The 13,406-nt window shown below is 29.0% G+C and overlaps 1 protein-coding gene across 1 annotated transcript; it reads left to right on the plus strand.

Moving 5' to 3' along the window:
* The first annotated feature begins 10,833 nt into the window (after positions 1–10,833).
* LOC124833445 (uncharacterized) lies at positions 10,834–12,607 on the plus strand. The gene is made up of 5 exons (XM_088110680.1): positions 10,834–11,092; positions 11,323–11,412; positions 11,541–11,690; positions 12,006–12,208; positions 12,326–12,607. The coding sequence occupies exons 1-5, from the start codon at positions 10,925–10,927 to the stop codon at positions 12,426–12,428; spliced, it is 714 nt and encodes a 237-aa protein (XP_087966806.1). The 5' UTR covers positions 10,834–10,924; the 3' UTR covers positions 12,429–12,607.
* Positions 12,608–13,406: the final 799 nt, after the last annotated feature.

The raw sequence follows: 13,406 nt of genomic DNA on the forward strand, positions 1-13,406 counted from the left end.
AAAATTTAAAAATTCAGTTTTAATAGATTAAAACTGAATTTTAATTTATTATATTTTAACTTACTTGCGAAATTCATTAAAACTACATTCTAACAGATCATAATAAAGTATCCTAAAACCTTATGAAATCATATAAAAGTTTAATCTAATAAAAAATTGTTTTAACATATTACAAACTTTTATTTAGAACTAATCATGATTGTGAAAAGTAATTTTAGTTGATTAAAAAAATATATTTAATTAATTAAAATATTATTTATAATTATATAATATATATATATATATATATATATATATATATATATATATATAAAAGATTTTGAGATACTGAATATATAAAATATATTAAAATTTAAAAAAAATAGTTTAAATTATATATGAATTTATATAAATATAAATAAAAAAAATTGGAGGGAGCGCCAAGGTCTTTCTATGTTATGAACATTTTAACAAATTAAAAAGATCTTTTAATTAAATAAAATTTTCTTAATACCATGTTAAGTTCTAAACCAAATTCAAGAAGTTTTCTAACAATAATGACAAGATCAAACTATGGAAAAAACTAATAAAAATACAATCTAATCAAAACACACTCCCTAATCAACCAAGTCTTTATAGTCTTCGAGGTGCGATAACATGATTGGATTATCAAATCTATATGCAACACAACAAAAATATCAAGAGTACTCATCCCTATTTTAAAACACTAAAAACATCATTAATTTATTAGATAAAAAAACAACTATTTATACTATTTTCCTTAGTCCTTGTCTCATTTCAGTTTAATAGCATTTTTTATGTAATTTTTTATTTTCTACGATTAATGTATTCACAAAATTTACTTGTATCTAAAGGCAATTACATTTTTTTTTTCACATTTGTGTAATTTTGTTTAAATAATGTATTACATTTCAAAAAAAAAATACAAATCTTTGATTAAATCATTTTTAAAACACACATTTAATCATTTGTTTTTATTTAAATATTTTTATTTATTATTTATTTTTGTCACTAGGAAATATCTTATTATTAAATTTAAGGATTCAATCGTGAAACTATTATTTAATACTTTATTTTAAAATTATACAATTATAATTTTTATCTTAAAATTTGAAATTAAAAAAAATACAATAAACCTTTTACATTAAACTTTTTGTAATATATATTTTTATTGTAATTTTTATTTTTTAAATAATTTAATTGATATCCAAAACAATACAAGAATATATATATATAACGGAAAGAAGTTTGGGGATCTAACTTAGAATTATTTCTTATATTGCATAGTATGAGTGGTACGCTAATAATGATGACTTTTGTCTGCTTGTTAACACATGTGTGTCAGATCATACTTTACCATTTTCGTTGTTGCCAACTAGCAAGAACACGCCATCACCTTATAAATAACCAAATTAGGGTTTCCCACAACACATATTTCCACTTCTGTTTGTTTAATAAGAAAATTAGTTATACCAATGTTAGATATAATCAATACAAAAACTGTTTCCTAACATTTAGGTAAGATATAGATATATGAATACGGAAACTGCCACATAACTTAGACATAACTTAGAGTGGTCATCACATTAGTTTGTAAATTTGGTAATTATTATTATTATTATTATTATTATTATTTTTTGGTATTTGAAAAACAATAATTTAAGTAAGATCTTCTTATAAAGTGTAAAACCCAAGAAAATGGTATTTTTAGAAGTGGTGGTAGTCTAAAAATAGTGAGACTCGATTATTTTAATATTAAACGGTTTTATTATAAATAGTTGTGTTATAAACGAGTTTCATTATTTTAAAACGTACCACCTTTCTATAAATCACTTTTCTAGAGTAATCTACCTTCTCTCTAAGAGTTCTAACTCTTGAGTCATCTTTTTGATTATCAGGAGGTACCTAATCGACCACGGCAACGAAGTCTACGTTTCTACCCGATCAGTTTCTTTAATAGAGCAAGTAAGTTTCGACTCCTTTTTCCCCTTTTGTTCCTAAATTTGTTTTAGAGGAATATTGTATTGTTGCATGTGTAATCATGCATCTCCTACATGTTTTTGATTCATCTAGAGTTCTAAAAACTTTGTCCGTTTCTAATTTGGTGTTTCATAGGTTCGTCTAGGAATTCCTTGCAGTTCAAGCAATCGACGAAGCGTTTTGAGAAGTTTGGCAGTTGGTTTAGAGATAAGGAAAGCTAGATTTTTCTTTAATTAATGTTCTATATGAGTATTTAATTGTTTGGAGTGAAAAGTCTGTGATATGTTAGTTATAACCAAGTTAATTGAGTATTTTAGGTATGTGATGATGAAATGTTGTTGTGAATTGTATTGTAAGTTGATTTGAAGTGGAATTGAATGTTGATATGTTAAATTGTCTATTTGGAATGTGTATTATGAAGTTTAGAGATTAAAGAGTTGAACCGTAGGAGTTTTAATGGTGTTTTTGAAGAAAAGATGAGATCAGAGGTAGTGAAATTGTGAGGAAGGGGTGGTGAACTGGTTTGATGCAATTGAGAGTGTTTAGGAGATGTTTTGTGACTTGCTGAAACATTTAAAATGGACAGAATATGAGTTATGAGTATGTGGTGGTAATTAGGTAGAGTCAATGTTGGTTTATATCTAAATTCTTGGGATTGAACTAGTGAAAACTTGAATTGGGGGTTCTATGAGTAATTGGTCATTTTGGTTTATGTTATTGAGTCTTTTGGGACTTGTTAGATTCCCTAACTTGTTTAAAAACAAGCTAGAACTAGTAGAATCCAAGTTGGGTCTATAAAGTGAAATTTTGGTCAGTTATGGAGTAGAACCTTATAGTAGTCACTTAAAAATGAGTTGAGGATGGTTTGTATGAAGTTGTCTAAGTTTAATTGATGATATAATACAATCTATGAGTGTTAGAAGTTGGGAAAGGTGCATAAAAGTGGTCAAGAGTGGTTGAGATGCGCAAATTCTGCAGTTTTGGTGCTGCAGAATTATGTAGTCTCGTTGAGCGAACGAACTTGGTGTGCTGAGCAAATGGGCTTTAGCTAAGCGAAGATATTTGTTGCGCTGAGCGAGAGGTGAGTGATCAGAACCCACTGTTTGTTTTCGCACAACGAGTTTGGTGCGTTGAGCGATTAATCCAGAACCTGTTTTAAGTATTTCTTTCTTTATTTTATGAGAACTTTAAGCTATGTTTTGAGTTTGAGGATGGTGTAGAAATATCTACAGTATTCTATGATGATTTATTCTTGAAGTTATGTATGTATTTGATGTATGATTAAAGATGATATATCTTGGTATTCAATGTAAAAGTAAAGTGACATATGTACATGGTTTCAAAGGTGTTCAAAGTTATGTGTTGTGATTCAAAGTGAAAGTATGTGATTTTCAAAGTATGGTTTCAAAGTTGTGGAAAGAGTTCCTGAATCTCTTATTGGTGATTTTATGGGAGACTAGTATAAGTTGTAAGAAGCCGATATGATGGTTATCCTGAATCTCTAATGATCATTTGTGCTTAATTAGAGAGTGATGAGTCATGTCGTGAGAGGAGCATGAGGTCCTAGCCTGGGGCCTTTCTTCATGGTGGCAAAGGGCATTTTTAAGGACTAACCCTCTATGGCAACTTTGAGTGAGTCTGTTGTTTCACCACACAGGTGCACAACTATTCATGGTTTGATAGTTATACTAGATGCTAAAGGGTTTGGCCAAGCCTGAGTCAGTATGGGTGAAGAGAAATAATGTGAAAAATTTTGGTGTGCTTGAACTTGTATATTGTGTTTACTTTAATATGAATGATTATTTTTCAACTAGCTTACCCTTGCTTTTGTTTGTCTGTCTTTGTGTGTTTTCTCTTTTGCAATGAGCGCCTTAATGGGTGTGAGCTTAGGGATGGCATATTTCAGGGGATCCATCAGTTTGTTGAGAGAGAAGCAACCAGATGGAGAGTTTTACTCTTCAAGGATAGAATCTTCTACTCTAGTAGTTTGTAGTTTTCTGGTATGTTATCATCCATGTAATGTTTTATTTTGGTAGTTTTATTCTACTAAAATGGGATGGTACATAAAGTGGATCTTAAAATAAATTGGATAGTCTTAATCTCTCAATCTCATCGGATTTATATTTCTTAATGTTTTTCTTAGGATAAAGACAAAGGCTGGAATGTTAATGAGAATAACATGGTTTTTTTATTTTTTATTTTCACTACAAGATGAGAATAATTTTAAAATATAGGAAAATATTAGAAATCACTAGTACAAAAATAGCTTATAACGTCACGCGTTCAACGTTCAGCCATTGAATAGCCAACGTTAGAAATGACCGGTGACATTTTTGAAAATAAATGCAATTATTAAACATCGTTTAGAATTGTAATTCGACGTAAAAAGATATGAAACGTCGAATGCCCTAGCGTTAGACGTCAAAAGGTTAGTGAATTCAATAAAAATTTGTGCGAGAGATTGAAAATTCATTAACTTTATCTTAGCGCGCGATACCCTCTTCTCCTCTCAAACTTTTCTCGAACGAAGTCTGACGACCATCACATGTAATTTTTCTTTCATTTAATACAAATGTATATTAATTAACTAATTTATGTATGATTTTAGTTTGTTTTTACCGATTATTTTCGTGTTCTTGCCCTTCATAGGTGCATTCTTCTTTCTCTCTCACATGTGATGACACTTTATGCCGACGAACCCACCTTCTGAAGGTTAGCTTTCATTTTCGTTTTGAAGAACTTATTTGTTGAACTTGTTTGCTGTTTTTTTTTGTTGAACTTGTTTGTTGTTTTTTTTTTGTTGAACTTGTTTATTGTTGTTATTTGGTTGAACTTGTTTTTGTTGTTGTTTGACTGAACTTGTTTATTGTTGGTTATTGTTGTTTGTTGTTGATATTACACTATACATTCATAGTTCATGCTTTATAAAATACCAAAAACTGAAATTTGTTGTTTTTCTGCTTTTCAGGTCTCGTAGAGTTGTAAAAAAGGATCACAATTAATTTTAAAAAAGCAAAAAAAAAATTTATCAATGCCGTATATTGATAAAATTCGACGTTAAGTTAACGTCGTATATTGACAAAATTCAACATTAATTTAATGTCAAATTTTTTAAATTCGACGTCAATTTAACGTCTCTTGATATGACGTTAAAAGCCCAAAATATACAACATTGTACGCGATTTTTGTACTAGTGAATGGGAGTTTGAATAATGTTTTAAAATATTTTGCAAACTAATGTTTAATAACTATAGTAGGAGTTGGACAATCTACAATAATTATTAGATGTATGTTTTAATAAAATATTTAGAAAAACGTTTTAAGTAAGAAAAACAATAGCATAATATTTTTGTACGAGTTTGTTTAACCTGAACTATGTTCGGTCTCCCTTATGACCTCTTAAGGGGTTTCACTAATTTTTCCAAAGATTATAACGAGTACATACCACTACTGGTATATACCGAGTATTATCAACCACTCATGGTTCCAACCCTAGTCAACCTAACTAGAACATATCCACACTAGACAACTCCATCTAGAACATTTAACTTCATTGAGTTAAAAATTACAAGTATTTGAATTCATTTCTCAATATAACACAACAAGTGTTTTTACACTAGTGCAGAATTGGCTTTTAACGTCCCCCATAGACGTCCGTCCACAAAAGCCCCAACATAGATAAGGGGCTGAAGACAATTAATTCTTCAACCACCCTGTCAGCATCCTAAACGTCCGATATGGGGGGTCGGACGTCTATAATATTATAGACGTCCGACCCCCTCCACCACGGACGTTTAAGGGGCTGATAGGGGGAGTTGAAACGTTCATTTGTTCAGCCTCTTAGACGTTCGTTGTGGAGGGGGACGGACGTCTATAATATTATAGACGTCCGGGCCCCTTCCACGGACGTCTAAAACCCCCCGCGAATATCAATTTTAAATCCCCAAAGACGTCATATTAGTGATGGCCCCGACGTCTATAATATTATAAACGTCGGGGCCCTAGAGTACCGGACGTCTAATAGTATTAATACTAAAAACGCGAACCCACGAGCAGTTGCGCTCACTGTTCATCGTCTTCCCCGCGAACTCTCTCTGCGGCATTACTTTTCCAGGTGCGTTTTCTCTCTTTTGGACCGTTTAAATTTACTTTCAATCCGATTACATTGCCCTTTGATGAAATATCTTTGATTTGAACCGATTAAAAATCGTTTTCGGTGCGTTTTGGTGCAGTCTCTTGCGTGTTCTTGGGCGGCTTCTTTGACTGTTTTTGGGCTACGTTTTACGTTGTTCCCTCCTTGATTTCCCTCCCTTTCATTTGGAATCTACTTTTCAGGTTAGCTTGTTTGTTGATAAAGGTTTTTTGTATGCATATTATTGGGTTTTGTGTATGCATGTTTTTTACTCTAAGGTATGCATGTGTTATTGGCTTTTGAATATGCATGTATTAGTTGTGTTATTATAATTGTGATATATTAGTATATAAGTATCAAATCATTGAGTGACACTTAGTTCCCCTTTGAAATTTAACACAAACGATTATTGGTAAATCTCGTGGTCAATGGTTCAAATTTTGTATCCAAAGGTTGTAAGTCATTTACAGTTCTAATTCATTTTCTATGTCATTGAATGATCTAAATTCTTAACTATTTAGTTTGTCATTTTAGTGTAACCAGCAACTAGATTCATGGGAATGTGGCTTCTATGTGATGTGTTGGATTAAGACCATCATTCGAGTTGTCATATGATTGGAATGAGGTAATGATGTATACCTTGAATACATTACAAATCAAATTCATCTTCAAACATATATGAAACCATAATGAATCTTTCTTGAATTTTGCAGCGCTTCAAGAGTACATCTCCTATACCAGAGGACACAATTAGACAGATAAGGCAGGAGTGAACCGCTTATCTTCTGTAAAGATGGAGTTAGGAATAGTTTTATTTGTTATTGAATATTGCTTAGTTTTAGTTTAAGTTTTATCTTAATAGTTTTGGTAGTGGATTATATTTTACATTAAGTAGAACTTTGTTTATATGAAACGCATATATATATTATTGCAAAATTGTTTTTGGACAATTTTCTGCTTTTCAGGTGTGATTTTATTGCAAAAATAAAATATTTTTTTTAAAAAAAACGCCCAGTAGACGTCTGTTAGTGCACTGTCCAACGTCTATAAACGTCGGCCAGTGCACAACCCGACGTCCAACGCCAACCCTAGCACAAAACCATTCAGGCATATGGTCATCGGGGGAGGAGCCTGGACGTCTGTGTAGACGTCGGGGGGAGGAGACGCTGGACGTCTAAGGAGACGTCGGAGGAGAGAGGCGCCGGACATCTATTTTGGGCGTCGGGGCTGACACATCGGACGTCTATATAGACGTCCGATGTCAACCCCCCGACGTTTGAGTAACATCACCCACAAAGACGTCAGGGGTAGGTCGGATGTCAAAAGGCCAAAAGAACGGACGTCTAAAGCCCTTTCTGCACTAGTGTTAGTTTCCTTACAAGACAGAATACAACTCTCGTAGAGAGGATATATGAATAATCCAATGAACTTCTAAAATCTTGTAAAAGTTCTTTCTCTTTAAACGAAGGTTTTAGACGATATGAACTTAGAGATAGAGCAGTGTAATGATTCAAGGACTTGTTCTCTTTTCTTTCTTTTTCTTGTATTTTTTTCTCTTCTACGAGTCCTCTTTATATAGTCTTTCTCGAGAGACGATCGTTACTCCGAGCTTTGACTTTTTTCTAGGTATGTAACCTTTATGATAGAGTCAAAAGTTATATTGTTTTCTTGTAGAGCAATTGTGCTATGTACGAATGAGACAGACAAAAGGCATGTATGAAACTTTCTTTTGAATATACTTATGTCTCTAAACATTCTTTTGATTATGAGTAGGTTTTTGAATAAAGTTGATAATCTACACAAAAAAAATAGCAAAACACAACAAACAAAAAGTACTTGAACGTACATGCATTCAAACCGTTAGACGATCTAGTCATTTGATGCGTTAGACAACTTAAGTGCTTATGCGTGATGTTTGATATATGTAATCGTTTAATGCTTGTTTATTTTGAGTATATTGTAAGGACATTTACTTTTACTTGTCTTCAGACGCTTTGTCTTTTTGTTCAGACATTATAGAAATTAGGTGTTCTTGTTAGGAGCTTTATAACATTTAACGCATTTTTAAGTTAATGCATTAGATATAGTTGTGATATCATATATTCATATTTCATTTGATAACATTTAGTGTGTTATAGTGATATCCTAAACTATTCATTTCATTTAGACGTTTATTGGCTTACTACTGTTTGGATAATAAATCTTGATATTCAGTATTAAGTTAAATGTTTACGTAAATGTTTTCGTTATATCATTTACAATTCATGTACGTTAAACAATATATATGTTAAAGTGCCATATTTATAAAAACATTGTAAATTATTATTTCGTTCAAAACACTTTAAATAAACAATTGTATTGATAAATACTTTATTTACTATTATTCTTTAGCCAATACAAATTATTAAATACTTCATTTAATAAATAATATTTCATTGAATTGTACGTTAAATTTTAAAATATAATTTAGTCTCGATTTTGTTTAACAAATTTAAGATGTATATGAACATAAGAAGAAAAAAGTTGTAGTTTTAATCTATTAGTTTCACGAATAAGTGAAAATAATAAATTAAAATGAAGTTTCAATTATACGTAACTTTTCATATTTTTTTGTGGAGAAATTTTCAAGTGGATTAATGTTTTATTTTTATGAATTATTTATATCTTTTCCTAATAAATATAGTTTACATATCTTTCACATGTAATTTTTTTTATTAAAGGCTTGTTGTGATTTTCATGCTTTGTATTTATATTTTTATTTTAATAAATTTTTATATAAATAGATTTTAAAATATAAATATATCTCACACATCAAAATTTATTATAATGTTTAACAAAAATTTATCTGGAATGGTAAACATAATATTCTGTAATATGTGAAAAATAAATTCTAATGTATATAAATTTAACATTAAAATTATATTTATTTTTAAAATAATAGTATATTCATTTCAAAATTATTAATTAAAATTCGTCCATATCCTTAATAATATATATTACAATCAGAATTTTATAAAAATTATAATAATTTTGCTTATACAAAATAGGGTATGTGGTCCAAATTTGGGAAGATATTTGAAAGCTAACGACGATCTACCAATCTTGCAAGCTTTTGTTACCATTCTAGCAAAGGTACGCGATCCCTTAACCAACCCGTAAGTAATTCTGAAAAGTCTTCGTTTACATTTTATTTCTAGTGTTCAAGTCACAAACTCTGAATATATATAATCATTTAATCTGTATAAAATAATATATACGAAAAAAAGTTTATTTCTCTAATTACATCTTATTATTTTGACAAATAAATTATTAATTTGGTCAATAAAATTGTATTTCTTTGTTATATTAAATTTTTAAACTAATAAAAAGGGTTATTAACTCTGTAAATTAATAAGAAGGTCTTTCGAGTCAGAAATCAAACATTGACAAATTTCATGAAATTATTGTTTTAGTTTTAAAGAAGAATAAGGTCAGTAGGATAAAACTAATATTATTTTCAAAAACATGTTATTAGCACCAACTTGTTGAATCATTTTTAATAAATCAAAAAATTAAATAAATCTCACAAGATCAAAATACCAATTAAATTTTAAATTATTATTTTATTTTAAAAGAGTTAATATATCTATTTTCATTCATTTTGTTTAATGTAATTATTTTTTAAATATTTAATATAGCTCTAATTTTGATAATTTATGTTTAATTTTATAGTATTTATGGTAACAAAATTCAAGTAAGTAACCTGGTGATCAAAGCATAAAAGAGTTCTGGTAAAGAAAATTAAGAATGTTACTTGTTGAAGTGTAATGACCGACAATTATAACTAATTTCCGTATACCATCTATTATTAACAATTTAAATAACATAAAAATATTAAATTAAATATAAATTACCAAAATTAAACATTAAGAAAAATCTCCTCTTAAACAAGATCAAATAAAATATAAGTTAAATTTCTTTAGTTGTCCGATTTTTGTTTTTTTTAATTTAATCTTCGTAATTTTAAAATTTCTAATTGAGTTCTAAATAGGGTTAATTAAGCATTTGTAACGATTCAAATTAACATTAATTAAAACTGAATTAAAGATTTTAAATGAAGTAATATCAAACTGAAAAAACCAAGGACAATTAGTTTAACCTAAAATATATCCAATTATTTAATACTGTATATTAATATATGAGTGCAACTTGGCGGCACATGTTCCCAAAAAGGAAAAATTATCGTACTACGCCTGGATAACACGTGATTTGTATGCAAGGATGGTAAGTTTCACTTTTCTTTTTTTTGTTTTAAAGTAAAATTTCATAATAATTCTTTTAATTATGAACAATAAATAAAGCTTCATATTTATTTTCATTTGTGTCTTATTTCAATTTTCTTGAATGGTGGTTATATTTATAGTTTGATCCTTATCCACTTAAACATTCATTAAATGATATTTAAAAGAACAACAAATAAATATAATACTACCAAACGTTCAATATTAAAAAAATACGTCTCTTCTTCTCTAAACGTTAAATAATAATATGAAAGAATTATAATTATATAAACTTCAAAATAAAATATAAAAAATTAAAAATATGTTAATAACTTAAAAAAAAGCAAGATAAATATATAAATATCCATTCCTACTAAAGTTAGGTAGACAAATTGAAACCACTCCATGTACATAAATACCATTATGTGTGTACACACATCAACAAAGGCAAAGAGTGTAAAATAGAGAATACTTTGCTGTGTTGAAGAGACATCATCTGATATATATATATAAAGCTTCATTTATTCATTCATTGTGTGAAGTCATCATCGTTATGGCAACCCTTTTCATGGTTCCTTGCCAGCATCAATTGCTGAAGAAGTTGCAGAGCCATTGCCATCCAAAGCCAGCAGCACCATCAAACTCCATTATTAGGAGTGAGAAAAGTTCTTCATTCAATTTCAGAAGCAATGCCAATGTTCCTTTTCATGAACTTCCTGGGGTGACATATATATTCTCACAACTATATGAACATGAATTTTTAATTTTTTTGTTGGGTTTTTCTGTACTATGTTTCTCCTGTATCTTTAAAATATACTGATAGATACTGAATTTGGTATATATTTTAAAATAATATATCAGTATTTTTAATGTTCAGCCAGGACAACATTAAAAGATTCAACAAAAACTTTCATGATGAATCTAACAGGAAAGTGGCAATGTTCTTTGCAGGCTTCCTTTGATCAATACATGGATGACAAGCACAGAGTTCTGAGAGCTGTGTTTTCTGGTGACAAAGGAACAACTATACAGATAAATGAGGTACTTGGACAAGTTTCATTTCAGATGAACTTTTGAAAAAACAATGTAAAAACATGAATGAGATGGAAAAATGGATTTGAGTGATGATGATGATGAGAAAGTGTTTATGGTGTTATACATGTATGCAGGAAGAATGGAGGATAAACATGCCTACCATACAATGCCTATTTCTGAGTGTGAAACCAGTAGCAGATGTGAGATTAACATTCAAGTCTAAAGGGGAAGATTATCCCCCTCACATTCCTCATCATGTCACCAAAGTTCTTGAGCTTCACTTTGTAAGCCCTTTTCTAGATCAACTTCTTCTCAAAAAGTACTTACAAACAAAAGAAACAAGTTTTAGATCAACTTTTCAATTAAGTTTATACACATTATTATTATTGTTGGAAATTTCAAATCGATCAAAAATAAAAGACTAATTTATAATATATAACGTAAATCTTAACTTACAATTCGTATTTATTAGACTTAAAATTTAGTTCTTTTACTAGTCAGAAAGTTTGTAATTAACTAATTTTGGCTTGATTCATTCTTGTTAGCTATTTTCTTGTTCTTCTGTGTAAGTATTTATGTAGAAGTTTATTGAAATGCAGACAAGGTGGAAGCTAGAGGGTCTGAGTGCCCTTTACAAGGACCCTTACCAGATAAACCTTGATGTTAGAGGCACCATATACCCAGAAAGGAAGGGAAAATATAGTTGGCTCAAGAATCAGATGGAGATGGAGATAGCATTTATTGTTTCTCCAGCAACAGCTTTCATTCCTGAAAGCGTCTTGCATAATGCCATAGAGCTGGTTAGATTTACGTTTAAGATTTTGATCAATTAAAAAAATGATTCCAATCTTTAATATGAATTATGAATTGAATTAAATATTTTTAGGAGGTGTTGTTGATTAATCAATTGATTAACAGGTTTCAAAACAGTGTGGGATGAAATGAAGAAGGAATTCCATGGTAGATTACTGCAAGATTATAACAAGTTCAAGATAAACAAGAACAAGAAGATTTCTGTATAAACTTAGTGTTCTATCTTTGTAATTCTGATAAACTGTCATGAATCTCTGTAAAGGAAAAAGAGAGATTCAGATTTCTCTGTCTAGCTTTCAACATTTTCAGTCTGCACTTTGTACATATGCATGGATTATTTTTTCCAAATCATTTTTCAATAAAATAAGTAAATATGCTATTAAAATTACTCTATTAAATCGAATTTCTTTTCTCATTTCTTATTTTAACAAATAAGAATACGATTATTTTGTTAGAACAACTTAAGAGTTCAAATGAAATGAAATACTTATTTAGTGATAGTCCTTTTGTTTTTCTTTCCCTCAAGTTCAAGCATACAAGCAACATATTTGGTCGGTACTTTCAAAGAAAAATTTTCATATACTAAAATAATAAAATAATTTGGTATTATCATTTAATCATAATTTATTATGTATTAAGTTTTATAATAACTATTTTAAAAATTAAATAAAAAATTATATAATTAAATGAATATATATAATTGATTAACTCTGTTTTTTCTTACTTAATACAGTTTGGCAAGCAAGAAATTTAATTAGTTGATTTTGTCTAAATATTTGTGATATAATCGTTGGATAATAAACAAAGAACATGGATATATACCAAATGGTCCAAGACGTGTCGGCAGATAGATAGATATTGCGTGTGGTTTTAACAAATCACATTCACAACGCGTTTTTGTTTTGTTTTGTTTTCTTCCTAACATGTTTTTGTTTTTATTTTCTATTTCGTATTAATTTTAATTTCGGCGTAAGTACTTTTTGTTCGTGTCAACACGCAATTTTATCCCGTATAATACTTCAATTACACCTTTTATTTTCTAGGTTTTAAAATTATGAAACTTTAATCTTTTGCTAATATATCATTAGTTTGGATATATATATATATATATATATATATATATATATATATATATATATATATATATATATATATATATATATATATATATATATATATATATATAC

The sequence above is a fragment of the Vigna umbellata genome, chromosome 3, assembly GCF_029865625.1.
Source record: "Vigna umbellata cultivar VRB3 chromosome 3, Vumbellata_1.0, whole genome shotgun sequence".
In the NCBI taxonomy this organism is placed as follows: Eukaryota; Viridiplantae; Streptophyta; class Magnoliopsida; order Fabales; family Fabaceae; genus Vigna; species Vigna umbellata.